Genomic DNA, 23584 nt, shown 5'->3' with positions numbered 1-23584 from the left:
ACACCACTTCCTGCGGGACATACAGCAGCTGATAAGTACTGGAAGGCTTGAGATTTTTTAAGTAGAAGTAATTTACATATATATTACATACTATATACCTTTCTGACACTTGTAGACCTGAAAACATTTTTTTTCTCTCTGGAGTACCTCTTTAAAGCGACTAAATCTACAAACTGTTGCTGTATTTTCACGTTTATGCCCTTACTGTACATTATACTCCCCATGCTGATTGCTATACTGTACAGTAACTTATAATATCACATATTCAGTTTCTCATTGTTTGTTTCATCTGTTCTACATGTTATTCAGAATTTAAAAAAAAATCATTATTTTTGGGGTGTGGAACCAATTGTCTGCATTTCTATTATTTCTTATGAGAATATTTGCTTTGGTTCAAGAGTGGATTTGGATTACAAACACAGTCCCTGAACGAATTATGCTCCTAATCCAAGGCACCACAGTGTATGTATATATATATATATATATATATATATATCTCAACTTGGGGCCATGAAGACATGTACGTGTATACAGCAGCTATGGCTTGATAAAGTGTAGCTCTGGGTACCACATAGTTGTATTGGGGGCTTCAGGACAGTTTAGATTGTATGGTAGAATAATATTGGGGGATGCAGTCTTGGGGGTCTCTGCAGTGGACTATATGGGTTTCTTAGCACAACAGTGTTCCTGATCAGGTTTCTCTCCACTTGCTACAAAATTCTCATCAGGAAGCTCTTGGCTGAATTATAGTTTTGCCACAGGTTGGGAAACGCAGCAGCGGTACAGGAGCACTTACCGCTCTGAAAGATGACACAGGGTGTAGTGCACACACATGGACAGCAGGTGTCAGCAGAGGAGCAGCAGTGCAGGAAATGAACCCTGTGAGCGCACGGCTGTACTTCCGGTGGCGCTTGTGGACTTCCGGTGAAGAAGGTCAGTACGGGGCTGTAGGAGAGCCACACGGGGAGGTCACACTCCGGAGACACGTGCTTCTCATTTTACTACTAACTCACAGGCAGTGCTGGGACTTCTAGTTCACCTACTCAGTGATATGTTTTCCTCCTATTGTGTAGTAATGGCGGAGGAGCGCTCTGGAGATGCGGCTTCTCCAGGTAACCTGCGTTACACGTGCGGTAATTGGCTGTTGATTATACAAGGGACTAGTGTGGACACACTAGACCTTCCCCAGCCCAAGTCTAGTGTGTAAGGTGGATGCAGCAGGTATGAGATTACAATTCCTAGTATGGCTGTGGCAGGTTATGCTGGGAGTTGTAGTCGGTGCCATGTTAAGTGTTATGGAATATGTTGGCACTATATATATATATCTATGGCTCTAGGGGGTTCCGCGCAGTGGGATGCTGGGGCTCTGGGGGGGAGTCCGCGCAGTGGGATGCTGGGGCTCAGGGGGGGGGGGTCCGTGTAGTTAGATGGGGGGGTTCTGGGGGGGGAAGTCTGCGCAATGGGATGCTGGGGCTCTGGGGGTTCTGTGCAGTCAGATGCTGGTGGGGGGGGCGGGGGGGCTACCATATGTTATATAGTGTAATATTTGAGCTGGAGGCATGAGAAGGTGGAGCGGCCCCCTGTGCTGCCTCCACTGGTTATATCCTCCTATAGTAACAATGCTTGTGCTTCTTCAGATCCCGTTTGTGGTTATGGGAAATGGTTCTTGCACTTTGCACTGACAGAGCTTGGTGCCCCATGTATATAATATTGTAGTATGTGCCTTAGGGTAATGATAAATAGACATATACTGTATATACTCTGCAATGGACTGATCTGTGCCCTCTGTCCCTGCAGCTATGAGACACTATGATAAGACACAGCAACCTCCAGAAACAAGTCCTCAGTCTATACAAACAGTTCTTACGAGCAGGAAAGGACAAACCCGGTTTTCTGCCCCGAATCCAGCATGAGTTCAGAAAGAACTGCAAAATCCCCAGGACTGACGTCATGCACATAGAGTATCTGCTGCGCCGGGGTCGGAGACAGCTGGATCAGCTACAGGATGTGAACACCAAACAGCTCGGAGCCTTCATCAAAACCTCTATAGAGGCAGAAAAAGCCCCCCCAACATCATGAACGGGACGGCCAGACTCCTGCTGACGTAACCACCATACACTGTAAATATATATGGTGGGTCTTCTGATACGTACACAGTGGTTGGTTTTTCCATACAGCCAATAACAAAGGGATATTGCAAAGAAAAGAAAGTAATCAGTGGAGATCTAACCACTGTGACCTTGTGCCTGAAGGGGGCCCCAGGGGTCAGACTAACACCATCATATACTAAACAGTTATCCAGTGTGTAGATGGTAGGTTATAATTATGGAATAACCAATTATCCAGGCTTGGGGAAAATATGGCTGCTCTTTTGGGTTTTAGGACTCAGTTCCAGTGAAGTGAATGGAGCTGAATTGTAATACCATACACAACCTGAGGACAGGGGTGGTGCTGTTTTTTTTTCCTTATCCCTTTAATATAAGGTGCAGCTTGTTATTAATGGGGCTGGAGGCATGAGAAGGTGGAGCAGTCCCCTGTACTGCCTCCACTGGTTATATCCTCCTACAGTAACAATGCTCGTGCTTCTTCACTTCCCATTTCTGTTGGGAAATGAGTTTCATCTTTGCACTGACAATATATTTTTCTAGTCCGATACAGTTATAACAGATCGGCCAGGTCAGCTCCCTAATGCATGTAGACATGAATAGAGAGGGTCATGCAAGCCATATATTCCCATTGTTCTATGATGGGAGCCATGTTCCTTGCATTGTAGCTATAGTCCTTCAGTCATTGTTAAAGGGGTTATCCAGTGCTACAAAAACATGGCCACTTTTGCCTAGTCTTGTCTTCAGATTGGGTAGGGTTTGAAACTCTGTTTCATTGAAGTAAATGGAGCTTAATTGCAAACCACACCTGATCTGGAGACAAGAGTGGGGCAAAAGTGGCCATGTTTTTGTAGCACTGGATAACCCCTTTAAGTATGCATGTTCCTTTCTATGTTATACAGGAAAATTACAGTGTTGGCCCCACTGGTGCAAGTGTATGTTTTGAAATTACTGCTACAATAACTAAAATAAGTGTCTGGTTTAACTGAATGGAAGTTGTAACTAGTCTTGTTTTTTAATCCATAGGACTCTGGACCAGTAACCTGCTCCCATCAGAAGCTCATTCCAAGGCGCTTCTCTCTGTGCTACAACCACTATCCATAATGGAGATGTTACCACATGAGTGGTGAATAGTTTCTGCACTGTGGGTGCACACTGCTGACATGGCAGAAGGTTATTAGATGGGGCCTTCGTGTGAACCGAGACATTTATCAGTATATGATGCTGTTTTATCTGATGACAAATCTTTATAGAACAAATTTTTACTAGTTTTATATGAATTGGATGTTACACAGGTTTAATATTGACTGTTTTGCATCCATATTATACGTGTAATTCCAGACCTGTCAGGAATAACAAATGCTAAAATACGCCGGAATTACGCTTATGTGAAACCAGCCTGTGTGTGTAAGTAAACAAACATAGTTTTGAAATCTGTAAAGTTGAACCTAAGGAGTAGAGATGAGCGAGTTTACAGTTATAACGAATCGCTTTATTATCACTGCTACCTGCACATCAGTTGTTTAACTTAGTGCTACTCCTTCTCCCCAACTGCCTGGAAAAGCTGGATCTAGTTAAGGGAAACTGGAAAAAGTTTCCCAGGACTGGATCCAGCTTTTCCTAGTACCCAGTCAGAGTTAAACTGCAGCAGATTGCAGAGATAACTAAGTGATTTTGTTATAACTGATTCGTTATTACTGTAAATTCGCTCATTTCTAAAGGGTCCATTTACACTGAGATTATCTGCCAAAGATTTGAAGCCAAAGCCAGAAATCTCAGGCTTTCCTTTATGACCTGATCTGTTTATAGTCTTTCTGTGTAAATGGACCCTAAGAGTATTTGCACAATAAATCTGTGGAATAAAGATAGTCAGATGTCAACCTCCTGATTTGTGTGTTTATTTAAAAGAATGAAATGTTTGGAACTGGCACTTGTCACTTCTAGAGGGAGCTGTCTGAATACTGTTCTAGTGATTTTAATGCGGCTCATGTACAGAATTCAGCAATCCTTGGAAGTCCCATAGTGAGCAAATGAAAGCAGAGCATGCTGCTGCTCTAGTCACTGAAGACAAAGTACTAATGTATAGGTCTTAGACAAGACACAGGCTATGTTCACACACCATTTTTGGACCTTGCTTTCAGTTGTCTTAATGTTCAGTTTCTTTTCAGCTGTTGACGGGTCGAAATTAGGTTAAAGAAACAATGGTGTGTGAAGTTTATCACAATGATTCAGACTGATTTTTACATTTAATGCAGTTTTAGATACTTCTCTGTAACTTTACACTGCTTCAGGCAACTTAATTTGCACCAGTTTTTTGATACATGTCACATCTTAAGCCTTGCCCCTTCAATCAGCAAGACACGAGTGTCACATACAGGCCATGGCAGTACCAGCTTCTATTAACTGTGGCATCTAGAGGGTTAAATGAACACTGGTGGCAACTCCACTGACAGCTGGCAATGGCTGTACAACAGCTCATTTGCCCATTTAATATTTCCTGAGAATACATCTAGTATAAATGTATAGATAGCTTGCGGGCCACAGGTTCCCCATCCCTTATTTAGCTGGTTAACGCCCTAACTGCACTGTATCTGTAAAACCTTGGGTCCTGGCACTCATGTGGATGTTAGGCTGTGTTTACACCACATGTACGCTGTTAAAAATCAAAGTCGGGATTGGCATTGGTTTCTTACAATTCAATGACCCAAACATAGTCAACTAGTGTAAACGAGTTTCGGTTCTGAAACAATAAACAACACTTTTCAGTCCGAACCAAAAATTGTATGCACTTGTGTGGCCATATAAATTTATCACTAAATAGATTGTGCAGCTGATATTGCATTTAAATAGCCACACGATTCATTCTGGAATTCATCTTGCTGATCGGCACTCATTTGCAAACTTAAATTAAGCCATGTAAAGTTACTTAAGTGTGAACTCGGCCATAAATATTTTAAGAGTTGTCTCCCATGAATTGTAATTTTTTTTTTATTTTTATATAAAATAAAACTTCAAATACAGTTTTAAATAAATCAGTTCATGTTATTGGGCCGAACTTTTAACCCAAGAAGTGGCTTTATTTGCATCTTTTGTTTTGGCTTCTAGGAAATTTTCGGCATATCTCTCTCGTGCCTTCTCCCAGTTCTTTTGGTTCTGAGTAGAGTTCTGAATATCTTCAATTGATGAAGTGGTATGAGCCCCCAGTCCTGCCTGCTTCTTACGCAGCTGAAGGTGGATCTGATGAATGAAAAGAGGGGATGTTAAACTGGGTCTGTAAAGTCCCGACGACTTGCACAAACATGGTTTCTGTAAAAAATTTTGCCAGAAAACTGGAGCTGAAGTCTAGATAAATTCAAACATTCGCAACTTACCGGGTCTCTCATTCCTTCCCCAGATCTGCCAAGACCATCGCCTTTTTTCCAGCCCATTTTCTCTAACATTTGTCTTCCTTTATTATTGTCATTAATCTCTCTGTGTGAAAGAAAAAAAAATACTATTTAGGGTGCCTTTATACACAGCAGATTTCACGCTGCGGATTTGCAGCAAAATCCGCTGCGGATTCAGTGTTAGTGAATCCCTATGAGAATACATACTCGCAGCAGATTGACATCCCACTACAAGTATGTAAATTAACCCCCGGGCGGCCAGGGCATACATCACCACCTCCCCCCTCCAGTTTGCTTCAGTAGTTCTCGGCGGGACATCCCGCTCAGCCAATCAGTGGCTGCGGCAGGGCAGCGCACTGATTGGCTGAGCAAGACGAACAGATGCCGGGAACCCCAGAAGCAAACCGGAAAGGGGAGGTGGTGATGTATGCTCCGGCCGCCGGGGGGTTAACTTACATACTTGCAGTGGGATGTCAATCCCGCTGCGAGTATGTATTCTCATAGGGATGCACTGACACTGGATCCGCAGCGGATCTGGTGTGTGTGAAGGCACCCTAAAACATAGAAGATTTTTTTTGCTTAAAAAGCTTGAATTTTCCCCAAACTTACACATGTACAGATGCTGGTGCGTCATCTCTCTGGAACGTGTTTTCACTTCCCACCACTTTACGGCGTCTACCGGCTCTGTCTTTGTACTTTGTGTTATTCAGCACTTTGTTGTCTTCATATTCAACACCCTAAAAAAAAGCAAAACTGTTTAGACCATTGACTGTACAGCCGCCACGTATATATTACAAGCAGAATATTAGCCACAGGCTGCTCTGATGCGCGCGGTGCTGGGACGCATACAGAGCGGAGGAGAAGACTGGGAACGTGGACAGGGCAGGAAACTATTTGGGCAAGGGATAAACGATTTACTGTAATAGGTTCAGTAAACGAGCGTCGGTCTAGCAGATCTGCATTCGTTTGCAATATTAATCGGGCTGTCATTGGCCCGTGTAACAGGACCCTTATTTTATACACCAAAAACCTGCTGACATGTCTGCTTTAAAGTGTCACTGTCAAAGTTTTTATTGCAGAAATCAAGTGTCCAGGCGATTTTAAGAAACTTTGTAATTGGATTTATTAGCCAAATATGCCATTATCTGCATGTAAAAGCCTTTTCCCAGCCCCCCCTCCTTCCTCTCCTTTCTGCTGTCCACTCCTCAGAATCAGGAAATCTCGACTGTTTTTTCATCTCTTTCATCAGTCAGATCCTGTCTGGTCTATGGAGGGGGGAGGGGGAAGGAGTGAGATTAGCGGCAGCAGAGAACAAAGGATTGCTCAGCAGGAGAGCTATTCAGAGCCCTAATTAGTGGTCAGATAGCTCAGTGGTGCCTGTCAGAGGAGAAAGCCCAGGATGTGAATGTAAATTAACTCTTTGTTGTCCTTTTTTGCTGCTTTTACTTTCTCTCTCCATAGGAAAACCATGAAGACAGGGGGGAGAGCTTCAAACTGCTTTTTCATGATAAAAATTCTTTTTTCAGCTAATAAACCCAATTACAAAAAGTTTCTTAAAATCGCCTGTACTATTGATTTCTGCAATAAAAATTTTAACGACAGTGACACTTTAAGGTTTATACTTCACAGTCTACCCATGAGAAACCGAGAGAATAAAATATTCCAGGCAGCACAACAAAATGGGGATCCTTATACCGATTACCACAGCTGTTGATTCTTGTTGAGGAAAAGTGAGCGGTCGCTGGTTTACATAGACGAATAGCGATTTCTAGATGTCAAACCAAAAGACACCATCTTACCTGTAAGCCATATTTATCACGTATTTGCTTAAGTCCCTTTCGTCTCTGCTTCTCTTTTTCCTCTTTGCTTAGCACTGGTCCAGCTGATGATACAAATAATGAACAGTGAATACCAGATTACCTTTATAAATAGTATACAAGTATAAGTCAGAGAGAGAGGCACATAAGATTTTTTTTTTCCCCTGCTAAACATTTCCATAGGGATCTATTGTTATACAGAGGATGTAATAGGGTAGTAAATTATGCTATTCCATCCACTGCAATGCAGGGAAAATAAAATACACTGCATGATATATGGTTTTAACATCGAGACACAGAGTATGGCATCCATCACAGGCATTAGTTAAATGCTATTATGCCATATAGTGGCATCCGTCGACCCTAGGCTATTAGGGTACCCATAAAATATACACCATGAAAAGTTATGTGCATGTTTAACAGATGCTGCAAAAGTCTATGGTGACAGATGCCACTGTATGGAGCCCAGCACAGCCTCAGTTAGATGCACAGATCAGGAACTTTTCCTGGCTATAATTTTTATGGAATACAAAAAAAAAAAAAGTATGAAAAAAAGATTCCCTATACTGTAAAGCATGAGTTACCCGAGTATTCTTCTTTCTGATTTAGCCGCAGATGGGCTCGCACTTGCCCAGGTTCACAGCCGTCACAGGTTTCACTGCCAGGGTGCACATGAAAAGAAAGCACGGTCTCTCCAAACTTCACCTCGTCTCCATGATGTATTACAACAGGCTCGCAGATTATTTTAGGCTGCAGTATAGAATGTGGACAAAGCTTTGATCACAAAAACAGTCGTGTGTATGCTATTGGTATCACACTAAGGAACAGCAGTGAGCTTGCTTATCTGTGAGGACTGATGGAGAAGTTGTAGTGGTTGTTCACCTGCACAGATACTATTGCATGAGAAACAGACAAACTTACCTGTAGAATGTGGTTGCCATTGATAATTGTGCCGTTCTGGCTGCCTTGATCGACAAGTACATAGCTCTGCAGATTGTGGTCAAAGTAAACTTCGGCATGATACTAAAGAGATCATAAAGACAGAAGGTTCATTTCTGTGAAGTGCCTGACACTATAAGGAAAGAAGTCCTTGTTTGTTTGGGTACCGAGATGTGGAGAGTGAAGGTGAATGCAGCCAACTCGGGAAAACGAGGAAGCGTGAACAAAGTATTTATTCACAATTTTGCCAACCTGAGCTCTAATAATGGTGGGGGATAGGTTTCCCTTATAGTCAGATAAGAATGCTATCAATGGGCACCGTTCATAAAAATAAATAAATAACTTTCCACATATTCCAGAGGCTAAATGCATGCTAGAATCAGCAGGGAGAAGCACTCGCTAAGTGCGTTCTCTCACTGTTCTGCCCTTGTTGCAGTAGAAGGTCTTCTGTAGAAGTCTATGGCCCTTCTGCAGCAGGATGGAGAGATAAGGACAGAAGTGCTCAGCCAAGCGCTTCTTTATACTGGTTCTAGAGATTGGTGGTGGTCACCCAGACCCTTGCTGATCAAAACTTTTAACACGTCTTTTTTTTTGTATTTATTTATTTTCTTAGATGACAGACAGGGAGATGAAACCTTCAGAATTGTGAATGCAGCTCTGAACTATTAGAGAGACTTAGGGCCTTATTACACACATAGAAGAAACACTTGCTACGGTAACAATTAGAGGTGAGCAAATTTACAGTAGAAAAATTGAGTAGAGCGAATCGATTTGTTCCTATCTGCATTCTGCTCATCAGGCTGCGGGCTTTGTAGTCTGCTCCGTTTTGTGCCACTCTTCACCAGGTGCTTGGAAAAGATGGATCCAGTTTCTCAGGACTGGATCCAGCTTTTCCCAGCACCCAGGGAGGAGCAGCATGGAACGGGGAAGACATCAAAGCCCCGCAGCCTGATGAGCAGAGTCCTGCTGTAAATTCGCTCATCTCTAGAAAAAATATCTTTATTTTTTTTTTTAATTTTTTAAATAAAATATTCTCACCTTGCTCACACCGACCTCCGGTACACGAATAGCATGACCCATGTTCTTTTCCCTACACAATGAGAAAATATATTCATGTCAAGAAGTCATCTCCAGTAAATGTTTAACGACAATTCCCCCATTAGCTGCACCTACCGCCCAATGGTGGCGCTCTTCTCAGCTGTTATAATAAACAGGGATCCTTTCTGTAACACTGGTGATCTGACTACTATCACCCGAATACACGGAGGCCAGATTCGCTCTGCATCTGTACAAGCCAGTGACAAAAAACATACAGTGTAACATCAGTGAGCACACACATTTTTTCTTTGCAAAGACATATTCTGACATTTAGTTAAATTGTTTCGTTGCCCTACCCTTACCATTTATAGCCAGTTACAAATGCATCATTGCTAAGAAACACCACAAGGATGTAGTCATAAGGATAGCAAAACAAATCTGACATTGATGTCACTCGAACAATCAAACCCAGGGGCCTATACAGAGCTCAGTGCCACAGGATGCAGCATACCTCTGAGAAATGCCAACAAAGGGTTACTTTACATATAATCCAGCTTGTTGCCTCATATTGCCTCTTCAGGAAATATTCTTGAAACTTGAAGCACTCTATAAAAGCTATACAACACATGCACAATGACCTACAAGCCCTTTCTATAACCTCCAGGAAATAAGAAGGCCCCACTATTCTTCTGACCTACCGGGGCTTATATTATTTTTTTTTTCAGAAAAAAAAGGCTAAGGCTTATTTTCTGGGTATGAATCTACACTGAGGGACACTGAGCTTCCCTCTGCCATCATCTTCTCCAGCAGCCACAGCCCGCACAGCTCTGGGAGTTGGGTCGTGACATCACTAGGTTATCTAGGAAGTGAAGCCTTGATGCAGTAGTAAGTGCAGGGAAAAAAGCACTTTATAAGCATTTCCCGTAACAAGTGTATATTGCTGATTTGTATAACTTTTGGGGGGCAATACAATACTTTAACAAAAAATTTTGCCGGACTTCTCCTTTAAGGTCCTATACTGTAGGTTCCCTTGTAGTTAGGCGTCTATACTGTATACCCCCACCCCTCCTCGTGTAGTTCTTCAAGGACTTTATTTTGGAGTAGGGATTATATTTCAACCCTACAAAATGAAGGTAGGTCTCATTTTTGGAGAAACTTGGTAGGACTGGGACTGGGATTTTAGTGGGGGACTATTAAAGTAAAAGTCCAGCCCAATCAAAAATCTGACAGGCGGCAGGGGAGAAAATATCAAGCAACCTTTGCTTACTTCTCCCCGTGCTCGTGATGAGCAATGTGACCGGCCCCGGGACCCCCGCCGGAAGGCATTTTACCCCAAGTTATGATGACAGAATGCCCATCCCTGCTGATGGACAGCCCGCTCAGCCAATCAGTGACTGCAGCGACGTCTTGCCCCTGGCTCAGCAGGCAGTCTATCAGCTGGGTCGTGAAGTCGGCTATGGTAGAGATTCTGAAGCCCGGCAGGGGTCTTAGAGCGGCGAGTTGGTGTAGTTTTTTTATGTTCCCCCCTGGTGTTAGAAAAATTTTGCCACAAAAATGTGCAAAATCAACGCCAATGACTTATCTCTTTTACTACATCTGAAGGATCAGCCTTCTTTAGTCAGACATGGCAGCTGAAGGCAAATTTAGAGTTACACAGCGGGTCTGCCGAGTGTGAGCCCTCCAAAATTACGTCAGTCTTGCTTTTATGTAGTGTTAAAGATGCCTAATTTATCAAAGTTAGTGCAACAATTGAATAAATCAGGCTTATGATCTAAAATACACCAGGGAACTTCTACGGATAGATCAGATGTCAAAAACATCACAAATCGCAAAACTTCTTAATTTCCCTGCCAAAATCCCTTAAAGACCCCTATGGTAGCACACAGAGACCAACGAGCATTAAAGGCTGCTACGTGTACCACTATATGATGGTTTCCCTCAAAGCACCCAAGCAATCTGAAATGTATTCCGCAAGACAGGGCATAACAAATTTTTTTTCATCAATTCTTGAGATCAACTGCGGTCCCATCCAGCAGACCCCTAGTGATCAGCTAGCTATAACTTTTTTTAAATTGAAAATAGCCATTTAATGGTGGGACAACTCATTTTTAAAAAGTCCAGCAAAATTTTTTATTTAAGTATTGTATTGCACCCTAAGAGTTATACAAATCTCCAATATACACTTATTACGGGAAATGCACATAAAGTGTTTTTTTTTTTTCCTGCACTTACTACTGCATCAAGGCTTCAGTTCCTGGATAACATGGTGATGTAACTTCCTGGATAATGTGGTGATGTCACGACCCAACTCCCAGAGCTGTGCGGGCTGTGGCTGCTGGAGAAGATGATGGCAGAGAAATGCTTATAAAGTGCATCAGTGTCCCTCAGTGTAGATTCATACCCGAAAATAAGACCTACCACCATCCTCTTCAGCAGCCATAGCCCGCACAGCTCTGGGAGTTGGGTCGTGACATCACCACATTATCCAGGAAGTGACATCACCATGTTATCCAGGAAGTGACATCACCACGTTATCCAGGAAGTGACATCACCATGTTATCCAGGAAGTGAAGCCTTGATGCAGCAGTAAGTGCAGGGAAAAAGCACTTTATAAGCATTTCCCATAATAAGTGTATATTGGTAATTTGTATAACTTTTGGGGGGCAATACTATACTGTAATAAATTGTAATTGCTGGACTTCTCCTTTAAGGGGAACTTCAGAAAAAAATATTTCAAATCAACTCATGTCAGAAAGTTATAGAGATTTGTAATTTAATAAAATGATATAGCATATAGTGCTACAACTAATTATGGTGATCACTATAATGTATGGCTGCTCATAAGCTGTATAAAGAGTGTAGGTATGTACTTTAGGTGCTATGGTAGAAGTAGTTCAAGGATAGGGGATCCTTTTCTCTGTCTCTCCTTTGTTAAATGCTGAAGATAGCCAAAAGGTGCACTGGGAACGGGCCCTGGCCGGCGGCTCCGCTGCAACCGGCTCACGGCTTTCTTGCTCATAGTGTACCCGATTCAAGTGACATCACTCCTTCAGATGTGTATCAGTGCTGTTAAGGGTCAAACGAGGATCTAACGTGCTTCAGCGGTCATGATTTCATTTCACTGTAGTTCTAATTGCTTTACTCTCTATTAGAACTACAGTGAAATGGAATCATATAAGGATATTATGCAAAAGAAAGAAAGGGCGGCCGTGATAGTAAAGATTTGTAATTTACTTCAATTTAAAATTCTCAAGTCTTCCAGTACTTTTCAGCTGCTGTATATCCTGCAGAAAGTGGTGTATTCTTTCCAGTCTGGCACAGTGCTCTCCACTGCCACCTCTGTCAAAGACAGGAACTGTCCAGAGCAGAAGGGGTTTTCTTTGGGCATTTGCTGCTGCTCTGGGCAGTTGCCGTCAGGGACAGAGGTGGCAGCAGAGAGCACTGTCAAACTCAAAAGAAAGCACCTCTTTCTGCAGGACATACAGCAGCTGTGGAAGACTTAGGATTTTTAAACAGAAATAAATTACAAATCAAAATAAACTTTTGGACTTTCACATACCACTTTAAAGGGGTTATCCAGCGCTACAAAAATATGGCCACTTTTCCCCCTCTCATGCCTCCAGATTGGGAGGGGTTTAGGACTCAGTTCCATTGAAGTAAATGGAGCTTAATTGCAAACCACACCTGACTTGGAGACAAGAGAGGGGGAAAAGTGGCCATGTTTTTGTAGCACTGAATAACCCCTTTCAGGATTCATAGAACAGGGAGAGTCTTCAAAACTCTTACAAGAGTTCAGATTACAAAGAGTACAATATTCAGCTGCCACATATCACTCGTGGTGTTCACCCTCCCTGGGGAACTAAAGATTTGCATGTTAAAAATCCAGCTACCCTAATCTTTGTTCCCAATGCAAGTGCAGAGGTACCCCATATATACCACCTTATAGGCGAGTATCTATATGTCAATCCTTGCAATCAATTGAGCTTCTGCTCCTGACATCTGCTTCCTAAAACATCAGCTCATAAAGCAGCAAGGGTTTTCTAACCTGTTTTGTACCACATTTATCAAATGCAATGTGCTATAAAAGTTGTGTAAAACAAATAGGAAAACTGCACTCAATGACATGCACCAAATTTGCTACCACTTGTTATGTTACTAAAGCTAAATGTGCCCCTTACTGAAACACTGACAGCCCATCAACTAAATGGCGAACAGGTCAGGTCACCTTCTACATCAGAGTTATGGGCTGAGACACTGCTCGCACTTGACTCTTCTTCATCGCTGGACGTCTTCTCGGAATCAGTGAGCTCCCCCTCCTCGGGTTCACTGTCCTCTGAAGACGAGGAACTGTCTCTGGAGTCTACACAGTCACTGTTCAACTTAGGCTTCTTATTTCTGCTGGCGGATTCTTCCCTGTCATATGGACCTATTGTATCATGGCCTGCGCTACAGGAGGAAGACGTTCTCATCTCCACTGATGCCTTGGGAAAAAGTCACAATACTCAGGATATATAGACATACATCATTGTGGTCTTATTCGCATCATTTATTGAAAGTTGAGCTTTCCCAGGGCAGTAAATGGTCTAAATACTGAACTAAGTTTGCCAAATGTTATTACTGAACCACTTATACAGGTCACCTCCTTAAAGACACCCTCCCCAGTATAGCAGGCTGTGCTGAGAACCTACATGAATGGCCTATGCCAACTACTGGACTAGGGTTTCTTCATGAGGTGCTGATGGCAACACTGGCACGTGGCTATTGGCGTCAATCTGTCATTCCTTATTGACCGATATCTAACTAAACTCAGCATCTGACATGCTCTCTGATGTCATGAATAGAGATCACTGGTAAAATACAGTACAAACAACTAACATCTGTGATATACAACGAGACCTGGGCTCAGACTGCATTTGGTGCAATATGTCTGTATATGGATCCTTAGTACAAAGGCACACAAAAGACTCTGGCTGCTGCAGGTACAGAATTATTCTCACCTAGAAGCTGTGCCCTCTCAGGGACAGTACCTTATACATATCGTATCTGATCGATCACATTGCATTTTATTATATGTAAGAAATCAGAGCCATATGCAGGTACAGAATTATTCTCACCTAGAAGCTGTGCCCTCTCAGGGACAGTACCTTATACATATCATATCTGATCGTTACAGTGGAGGCCCCATGCGCCTCTATGAAAGCTCTACTATGACTGGCATCATACAGCTATATAAGCAATAGGACTGCCCGCTCTCCTTGGTGGCATTTTAATACCCATGTGTTGTTTAACCGAAGTTACACTTTCAGGCTTTGGTGACAAGGTGCAGAGAAGTACAAACCTCTCAGCTATACTTCTCCCTTAGGGTAAGCACAAACAAAGGAAAGGAAGCGGCTAATGAGAAGACACAATCTCTCATACATTTCCAGATCTAAAACCCTCTAGAAACATTTAGATAAATAAACTAGAATGAAAGTCACATTCTCAGCTACCCTGGTAGTACTTTCTACACTATCACCTATCTGCTCGCAGAATATCGCCACCACCTTCCTGCTACAGAAGATCTTGGTCACACAACAGTACCCATACATTTGGTGGATACTGACTCTACAACTTTTACACCCACAGGCCGGGTTCACACTACGTAAAAAACATGGCCGCATTTCATAACGGCTGTATTTGCACAAACAACGGCCGTTATTTGCGCAAATACGGCCGTTCTTATTAAATACGGACGTGTTTTTTTACGTAGTGTGAACATAGCCACAGGGTGACCCACAGGTACTCTGATGAAGCCATTGGATACCTAATAATAATAATAATAATAATAATAATAATAATAATAATAATATTAGTAGCCCCTACAATATCTGCAATATACAAAACCTAACATAAAAACCTGTTGTGATAAATAACTTTCAACATGTGATCAGGCATGTCAAAAGTTATTGATCATATGGGGTTATCACTCCTGAGACTTTCTGTGATCAAGACATATAGCCAAGGAAACAAGAGTGGCAGCAGCGCAATCCACTCCCTGGCTGACCACTAATTTCAGCAATGTAGCCTCATGGACTTACATTATCAGAATTGTATGTTATATAGACACAGCTGGAAAGTGGATGGCGCTGCTGTTGTGCTCCCTCCCCCTGGCTATACGTCCGAATCACAGCAGTGAGACCCACTAAGATCAATAACTTTTGACATGCCTTATGACACATAAAAAGTTATTTTTCACGACAGTCACTCTTGAAATGTTTAAATAAATCAATATAGTCAAATATGATAGGAGTAGGGCTGGGCGATATGGCCAAAAAATAAAATCTCGATTCTTTAAAGATTTTGGATGATTCTTGATTTAAATCTCGATTTTTTTTCTTTTAGCTAAATAAACAGAACATTTTTCTCCCTGCAGTGTCAGATACTATTTTAATGATTTTGAGACAACTATATTGCTTCCCAGTGTACCAGTGCTCCTAATGTGCCCCCATGTAGTAGACAAGCCCTCTCTGTGCCACTCTGTGCCCCATATAAGTAGTTTTCCCAAATATGTGCCCTATGTACTCTGTGCCCCATATGGTATAGGAGATCATCTTTGTGCCTCCATCTGGGCAGGGAGTAGTAGTGGAGGTATAGTGGATAAGGGGTGTAGTGGTACAGGAACAGATGAGGGGTGTACTAGTAGTAGTACAGATGAGGGGTGCAGTAGTAGTAGTACAGGTAAAGATGTGGGGTGTAGTAGTACAGATAAAGATGAGGGGTGCAGTAGTAGTACAGGTAAAGATGAGGGGTGTAGTAGTACAGGTACAAATGAGGGGTGTAGTAGTACAGGTACAGATGAGGGTCAGGGACATAGCTAAGAGCATGGGGCACACTGGGGGAAAGCATGCATGAGGCACGCTGGGGGAGGATGCATGAGGCACGCTGGGGGAGGATGCATGAGGCACGCTGGGGGAGGATGCATGAGGCACGCTGGGGGAGGATGCATGAGGCACGCTGGGGGAGGATGCATGAGGCACGCTGGGGGAGGATGCATGAGGCACGCTGGGGGAGGATGCATGAGGCACGCTGGGGGAGGATGCATGAGGCACGCTGGGGGAGGATGCATGAGGCACGCTGGGGGAGGATGCATGAGGCACGCTGGGGGAGGATGCATGAGGCACGCTGGGGGAGGATGCATGAGGCACGCTGGGGGAGGATGCATGAGGCACGCTGGGGGAGGATGCATGAGGCACGCTGGGGGAGGATGCATGAGGCACGCTGGGGGAGGATGCATGAGGCACGATGGGGGAGGATGCATGAGGCACGCTGGGGGAGGATGCATGAGGCACGCTGGGGGAGGATGCATGAGGCACGCTGGGGGAGGATGCATGAGGCACGCTGGGGGAGGATGCATGAGGCACGCTGGGGGAGGGGGAGCATGCATGAGGCACGCTGGGGGAGGGGGAGCATGCATGAGGCACGCTGGGGGAGGGGGAGCATGCATGAGGCACGCTGGGGGAGGGGGAGCATGCATGAGGCACGCTGGGGGAGCATGCATGAGGCACACTGGGGGAGCATGCATGAGGCACACTGGGGGGAGGGGGAGCATGCATGAGGCACACTGGGGGGAGCATGCATAAGGCACACTGGGGGAGCATGCATGAGGCACACTGGGGGAGCATGCATGAGGCACACTGGGGGAGCATGCATGAGGCACACTGGGGGAGCATGCATGAGGCACACTGGGGGGAGGGGGAGCATGCATGGGGCAGACCTGGGGGAGCACAGGGAAGATCGGCGGGTGCATGGGGCAGACCGGGGCAGGAGGGAACATACCTGGTGTACCCCCTCTGCCCGGGCGCTCACCACCGGCACTTACGCACTCCTCCCGCCCGCACATACTCCCCGCAGCTGACCCGCCCCCATAGCGGGACGAATATCACTTCGCGGCCGCACATGGAGGTCCCTGGAGGAGGCTGCAGGGACTCAAGCATCGGGTGATAGTGTCGCTGCGGTACAGCTCCAGTAACCTCAGCAACACTATCACCCGATGCTTCAGTCCCTGCAGCCTCCTCCGGGGACCTCCATGTGTGGCCGGGAGGGAGTGCGTGTACACATCCGGTTAAGGGGGCGGGGACATAGGACGCTGCTGGGCGCTCTCGCTCCTCTCACTCTGTTTCAGTAGCTGGAGGATGCGAGCAGCCCGCCTGCGCCCCCGCATCTAATGAATTCGATTTTCGATTTAACAAAAAAATCTAATCGATTCTAAAATTCTAGGCGAATTAATCGAATTAATTCGATTAATCGCCCAGCCCTAGATAGGAGTACTAAATAGGTATACAAATCTAGTCCCTACTCTCACCCACAACAAGCTGTGACAACATGTGTAATTAAGGATGGCTTTTCTCCCATTTGATAAGTTGTGTGAACTTTAAATAAAGAAGCTGTGACGGAAAAAAAATTATAATTCTAATCCTAATATAAACCTACCATTCAAAATGCAATAAAATAAATCAACTCTACCTTTGTATGGAGAGTATCCATAACGAGAAATCCTCAAGCCAACCATGCTTTCTGTCAGGTTTTGCACCTAAAGACAGGATGAACATAACCGTAATGGATTATAATAGGAGCAGTTCTGGAAGTAAACCAGCATCTGGGCAGAAGTGCCAGAGAGCCCTACCTCCTCTCTTAGTAAAAGAACCTTCCTGCCCAATCCCCTCAGAGTGCAGGAACATGCATGACTGAAGCTAGACCTAGACTGTATGAAACAGGGGCTGAAATCAATAAGCAGGATGTTCATTAGGTGGTTATAGACTAGTGCACTGAGGTCCCTTACACCTGGGAGAGCCCAACTTTCATTTAAATATATATATATAGCTACAATAGGTTCACAGTCACCATGCAAGGAGGAGAATCTGTAACATGGGGAGATACAGTTTTAAAACATACCGGTCAGCACATCCACTGACCCGATCAGTGGTGAAGTTTGGGGATAGAACTGCACGCAACCCCAATTGGATCAGAATGGAAATTGCACATTTCCGTCACAGGATGTTCATAGCCATGAATACCCAAACTTCCAGGCGCAGAGTGGACTGGGCGCCAATTGGGTCAGCGGAAGCACCAGCAGGTACACTTTACAGAAATTGTTTGGAACATGCACAAGCATCAATTGCCTTATATACTGTTGTGGAAGTCCTTTTGTCAGCTGTTCTTTCCACAGTAATACATTATATTAGGCAACTGCATTTTATGGGATTCCTTTAAGTTTTCTATAAAGCACCTTAAAACAAGAAGAACCATATAAAAGGTGACACATTACAGACCGCAGTACATGAAGAGAGATTGTTACTGACTTTGTCATCCTCTTGCTGATGGCTGGGCTCACGTTTCTTTTTCTTTGTCTTTTTCTCAGTGCTTGGCTGAGTGTTTGGGTCCAAGTAGGACTGGAGATCCACCCTAGAATGAAACAGGTAGCGACCACTCTCCACATCGCAGTAGTAATAAATTCCAGTTGACGGATCATAATATAGCTGGGATTCCTTACGGTAAGAGAAAATGAAAGCGCACACATGATTAGGGCAAACTTATCCAAAATACATGCTACATATCACATTATACTTTATGGGATTACTGGACAATCGGCTGCCTCTGGAATCACTGCTTCTTTTAGTTCCTAAACTTTATGAATAAGAAATATTTAAAGTGTCACTGTCACTTTAAAGAACATCTAGCATAGAGGGTCTTAAAGTTTAAACCCCCACTGATCCCTAGACCAGTAAAGAGAAGTGGGCGACTGAAAGCCTTTCTCCTTGTCTTGCTGCAGGAGACAGGCCCATAGACTTCTAAGGAAGTCAACTTCCTGCCATAAGTATAGAGTGGGGAGAGAATATGATCTCCCTGCTGGCTGTAAACTGACAGTGCCCATTTAAAGGAGTTATCCAGCGCTACAAAAACATGGCCACTTTCTTCCAGAGACAGCACCACTCCTGTCTCCAGTTTGGGTGCAGGTTTTCCTGCTCAGTTCCATTGAAGTGTATGGAGCTTTAATCTAGGCCACCAATACCAGATTATGCAAGCAGTGCACCCCTTCATTATCAGGCACTGCTCTATATATTTGGTAGTTACAATCTAGTGCCATTAACAAGAACAGGATTGAGCTGAAACTGTACAGTGGAGTCATGTCTTGTTAAACAGGCCATAGTTTTTGTCAAAGTGGTGCCCCCCCCCCACACATACACACACACACACACGCACAAATCTGATATTGATGACATTCCCTAAGCCCCTGTCCCTTTTAACTGGAAAAGTCCATTTGTTTCATGAAATAATGTTATAAACAATCCTTTAGTTTAACAAATAATGCAAACAAGTCGGTAAAATACATACCGAATCATAGTAAAAGCCAGTACTGTGGTCGTAATACATCCCAGTGTTCTCATCGTAGGTAAATCCAGTCTGAGACAAGGCTGCTTCGGCTGTTGCTCTCAAGCTTTCAGCAAGTGAAGTTCCTCCCTCTTCCTAGAAAGATGAAGAAAACTTATTTCTATTAGTTATAAAGTGCCAACATATTCCACAGTACAGTACAGAGAAGGACTTCACAATTTCATTTTGCCCTAGTAGTTGTAGTTAACCCCCAGTTGATGCCCCTGGTATCCGTAGTTAACCCCCCAGTGATACCCCTGGTATCCGTAGTTAACCCCCCCAGTGATACCCCTGGTATCCGTAGTTAACCCCCCCAGTGATACCCCTGGTATCCGTAGTTAACCCCCCCAGTGATACCCCTGGTATCTGTAGTTAACCCCCCAGTGATACCCCTGGTATCCGTAGTTAACCCCCCAGTGATACCCCTGATATCCGTAGTTAACCCTCCAGTGATACCCCTGGTTTCCGTAGTTACCAGGTCTTACCGCAGTTACCAGGTCCTACCTGAGTGTAGTCAGCTTCTTGCTCCTCTTTCCCATCCTGAGTTTTCTCTACATCTTGTTGCTCTGGAGGGTCTGTGGATTTATCTATGGCTGACTCACTGCCATTGGCTGCTTTCACGTCATAGGCATCTATCTGTGTGTGATTCTCGTAGGTAGACTGGTAGTAGTAATCTGAAAGGGAATATTAACATTAAACTTTATCACTATCTCTGTTACAAAAAAAAAAAACACACAAAAAAAAAACATTTATTTACATGCCGCTACCCTAAAGAACAGTTATATTTGTGGCTGGAGTCTCATAATGTCCCCCATGGTTTACACTGCAGCGCTAACTGTTCACAATGGTTTTCATGTCACATCAACTTGTGCCAGACATTTGTAATTTACTACCATTTAAAAATCTCCAGACTTTCTGTACTTATCAGCTGCTGTATGTCCTGCAGGAAGTGGTGTACTTTTTTCTAGTATGGTAAGCAAGAGAGGTTTCCTAGGAGGATTTGCAACTGCTCTGGACAGTACCTGTTATGGACAGAGGTGGCAGCAGAGAACACTGTGTCAGACTGCAAAGTATCCACCACTTCCTGCAGGACATACAGTAGCTGATAAGTACTGGAAGACTGGATACTTTTAAATAGAAGTAAATTAAAAGTCTCTACCACTTTTTGAGACTATTTTATTTGCAATTAAAAAAAAAAAAAAAAAAAAAAAAAAAAAAAAAAAAAAATCGCTGGAGTGCACCTTTAAGAACAGTCTTCAGAAAACTAAAGTCTATATGTTAGGGCTGAAACATTGCATGTATGAATATTTGGCAGAAAAATTAAACAAACACCTTTTTATATACACATGCATCACTAAGACGATAAAACATTTCCAATGGTTACAGACAGTACACCTTAATCCTTACCCGACCATGCTGAATACTCATCCGTCTGTACCTCCTGGTCAGTCTTCTCGGGCTTATTAAACTCATGGATTTCTCTGCTTAACTTCTCTACCTGTATAAGCATAGAAAAGGAGCATTCAGATAAGTCATAACCTATACAAATAAACAATCTACAATATATATTCTGATCACAGAACAACATCTGTGTATCATCTTATAACACCTATGTATAGATATGCGCCATATAGTTGTGCAAAGAACCCAGCAACAACTGCAGCAAAATTCCCGCTGAGGAAACTACAAACAATAATCCTATTTCATATAGAAACATAGAAGAAGAAGAAAAAAAAGATTGTGGGTACAGAATCGCTTTAAAGGGCAACTCCAGCTAAATTCTTTTTCTTTCAAATCAACTGGGGCCAGAAGGTGCCAGAGATTTGTTAATTAGTTCTATAAAAAACTCCAGTCATTTAGCCGCTGTATAAGATAGACATATAGATGCAGGACATGCAGCAGCTGATAAGTACTGGAAGATTTTTTTAATAGCTTTTTACACATTATGGGGCGGTGCCCACCTAATGTGTACGGGAACCAAGGTGAGTTCTATATAAACCAGTGATCTCTAACTTATGGTTCTCAATCTGTTACAGGGATGGAGAACCTTTGGCCCTCCATCATGCCTGGACAGCCGAAGGCTGTCCAGGCATGATGGGAGTTGTAGTTTTGCAACAGCTGGAGGGCCAAAGGTTCCCCATACCTGTGTTACAACAACCCAACCTGGTTATGGCTGTATGTGCATGCTGAGAGTTGTAGTTCTACCATAGGGCCCCTGTTATATTATGAGAGTCCTGTAAAAACATTAGAGCTGTGACAACCAATCAGCGCCAAGCTTATATACTGTGTTAGAAAATGAAAGTAGCCCTCTGATTGGTTGCTATGGGTACCAGCCCGCCCACCTGTGTGCGCAGCTCCTGATTGGTGGTCTCGGCAGCGCGGTGCAGCCTCTGGCTCAGGCTCAGCTGCCTCTGTATACAGCGCAGCTCCTCCCGGCAGTTCCTCAACTCTTCCTCCAGTACTTGTACCCGGCAGCTCAGAGCCGAGGACTCCCCGACCACCGGAGCGTCTCCGGTACCGCCGAGTGCCGCCTTAGCCTCCTCCACATCCGGGCATACACAGCCGTTTTCTCCATGGCCGGCCATCACACCCCGAGTATCACATCACGGCACTGCTCGGATTCCCCATCTTAGCGACTAGTTTGCCTTTCTGGCCGAGGACCTGCGAGCGACGGAAGTCACGTGACTTCTAAAACCACGTGATACGCTGAATGATCGGCGATCTGCTGCCTAGGTCTGTTCAGCTGTCTCACAACGATAGCTTCCAGCAGGGCATCCTGGGAGTTGTAGTTTTTCAAGGCCACGCCCCCATACTAACAAAGTGTTGGTACCAAGGCTGCTAGGCAGAAAATATAAGGCTGTATTCACACAAACAAAAAACTTGCTGAATATATTACATAGACGCTGATATAGATTCATTTGTGTCCATCGTGATGTGGATTTTCAATGCAAAAAGTCATATTTGCACAGAATAAGTTAGTCAATTATTCCGGTATATTTCACGTAGCCACCAAAAATAATGGTGTGAACCCTGGCCTGGATTCCTATAGAAAACAGACACATATTGTATACGTTTGTCCACATATATTGTATGAAATAGGGGCAGAATAATGCAGCTATGTTCATACAAAATACTTTTTATTAAAAGAACGGCCGTTGTTTTCAATTTACACGACAACTATTCTTTTCATAATGACCCCACAGTGCTGGGATGATTGACAGGCAGAGAGGCCACTAACAGGTCTCTCTGCCTGTCAATCATCTGCATGCTGACAGGCTGCAGGCGGTGACTAGTCATGGGCGGCTCCCTGCCCAGATGACTAGTTGCCGCCTATCGTGTGGCAGTACAAAAGCACTTTTTCCCCTTTGTAAAGCCACTCCTGCAGCCGCTGCTGGTATGCTTGGCCAGGCCATTATAAGAAACTTTGTAATTGGGTTTATTAGGCAAATATGCCATTATCTGTATTCAAAAAGACTTTCCCCAGGTCCCCCCCTCCCTCCTCTCCTTTCTTTCATCCACTGGAGGGAGGGGGATTATTAGCCAGCAGAGAACTAAGGATTACACAGCGGGAGCTGCATGAAAGCAAATATTCAGAGGTCAGTGCTGAGGAGAGAGCCTGGTGATGTAGCTGTAAATTAACTCTTTGTTGTCCTGTTTTGGTGCCTTATCTCCCTCCACCCCACCTTTCTCCGTAGAGAACAATGAAGATGGGGGAGAGCTAATAAACCCAATTACAAAGTTTCTTAAAATCGCCTGGACTATTGATTTCTGCACTGGCATTGATTTCTGGCACTTTAGGATACCTCTAAATCACTCCTTGTCTTGACCACTAGGTGTCTCACTTCTCTGCAAACTTCTGTCCACAGTCTTTTGTCAGGGGAGTTCTGTCCCT

At 43.9% G+C, this 23584-nt stretch overlaps 2 protein-coding genes and 2 non-coding genes across 8 annotated transcripts; 3 read left to right on the top strand and 1 right to left on the bottom strand.

The window, feature by feature from the left end:
* Positions 1-868: 868 nt before the first annotated feature.
* SDHAF1 (succinate dehydrogenase complex assembly factor 1) lies at positions 869-3985 on the top strand. 4 transcript variants are annotated; one of them, XR_011362194.1, is made up of 3 exons: positions 869-933; positions 1798-2133; positions 3132-3985. XR_011362194.1 is itself a non-coding variant. In XM_069963017.1 (3 exons), the coding sequence occupies exon 2, from the start codon at positions 1810-1812 to the stop codon at positions 2077-2079; it is 270 nt and encodes an 89-aa protein (XP_069819118.1). In that variant the 5' UTR covers positions 869-933; positions 1798-1809; the 3' UTR covers positions 2080-2120; positions 3132-3985. The 4 variants fall into 4 exon arrangements, 1 of the variants encoding a protein (XP_069819118.1); XM_069963017.1 differs by having other exon boundaries at positions 1798-2120; XR_011362195.1 differs by lacking the exon at positions 869-933 and adding an exon at positions 942-1112.
* On the top strand, positions 1553-1623 carry LOC138787746 (small nucleolar RNA SNORA47). The gene has a single exon (XR_011362478.1). It is a non-coding gene; the product is annotated as a small nucleolar RNA SNORA47 (small nucleolar RNA).
* Positions 2507-2601, top strand: LOC138787745 (small nucleolar RNA SNORA47). Its single transcript, XR_011362477.1, has one exon. It is a non-coding gene; the product is annotated as a small nucleolar RNA SNORA47 (small nucleolar RNA).
* A 1141-nt stretch (positions 3986-5126) lies between the features above and the next one.
* AGGF1 (angiogenic factor with G-patch and FHA domains 1) lies at positions 5127-22379 on the bottom strand. Of its 2 annotated transcripts, none has more exons than XM_069963014.1 (14): positions 22035-22379; positions 21100-21190; positions 20197-20366; positions 19657-19788; positions 18624-18809; positions 17788-17854; positions 9421-9532; positions 9286-9337; positions 8230-8331; positions 7893-8058; positions 7291-7373; positions 6101-6228; positions 5477-5576; positions 5127-5342 (listed from the first exon to the last, which is right to left on the bottom strand). In XM_069963014.1, exons 1-14 carry the CDS (start codon positions 22275-22277, stop codon positions 5148-5150), a joined length of 1827 nt encoding a protein of 608 aa, XP_069819115.1. In that variant the 5' UTR covers positions 22278-22379; the 3' UTR covers positions 5127-5147. The 2 variants fall into 2 exon arrangements, with proteins under 2 accessions (XP_069819115.1, XP_069819114.1); XM_069963013.1 differs by lacking the exon at positions 17788-17854 and adding an exon at positions 13511-13766.
* Positions 22380-23584: the final 1205 nt, after the last annotated feature.

Source organism: Dendropsophus ebraccatus, chromosome 3, assembly GCF_027789765.1.
Source record: "Dendropsophus ebraccatus isolate aDenEbr1 chromosome 3, aDenEbr1.pat, whole genome shotgun sequence".
In the NCBI taxonomy this organism is placed as follows: domain Eukaryota; kingdom Metazoa; phylum Chordata; class Amphibia; order Anura; family Hylidae; genus Dendropsophus; species Dendropsophus ebraccatus.
Note: the sequence above shows the minus strand (reverse complement) of the source record. Positions and strands in the feature narration are given on the sequence as shown.

Coding starts and splice junctions, on each gene's coding strand:
- SDHAF1 (XM_069963017.1), top strand. CDS start 1,810: ATGATAAGACACAGCAACCTCCAGAAACAAGTCCTCAGTCTATACAAA.
- AGGF1 (XM_069963013.1), bottom strand. CDS start 22,277: ATGGCCGGCCATGGAGAAAACGGCTGTGTATGCCCGGATGTGGAGGAG. Junction 9,533..13,510: donor CCATAACTCTGATGTAGAAG/GTGACCTGACCT, acceptor TGGCTTGTACAG/ATGCAGAGCGAATCTGGCCT. Junction 8,332..9,285: donor CGGAGGTCGGTGTGAGCAAG/GTGAGAATATTT, acceptor TGATCTCTTTAG/TATCATGCCGAAGTTTACTT.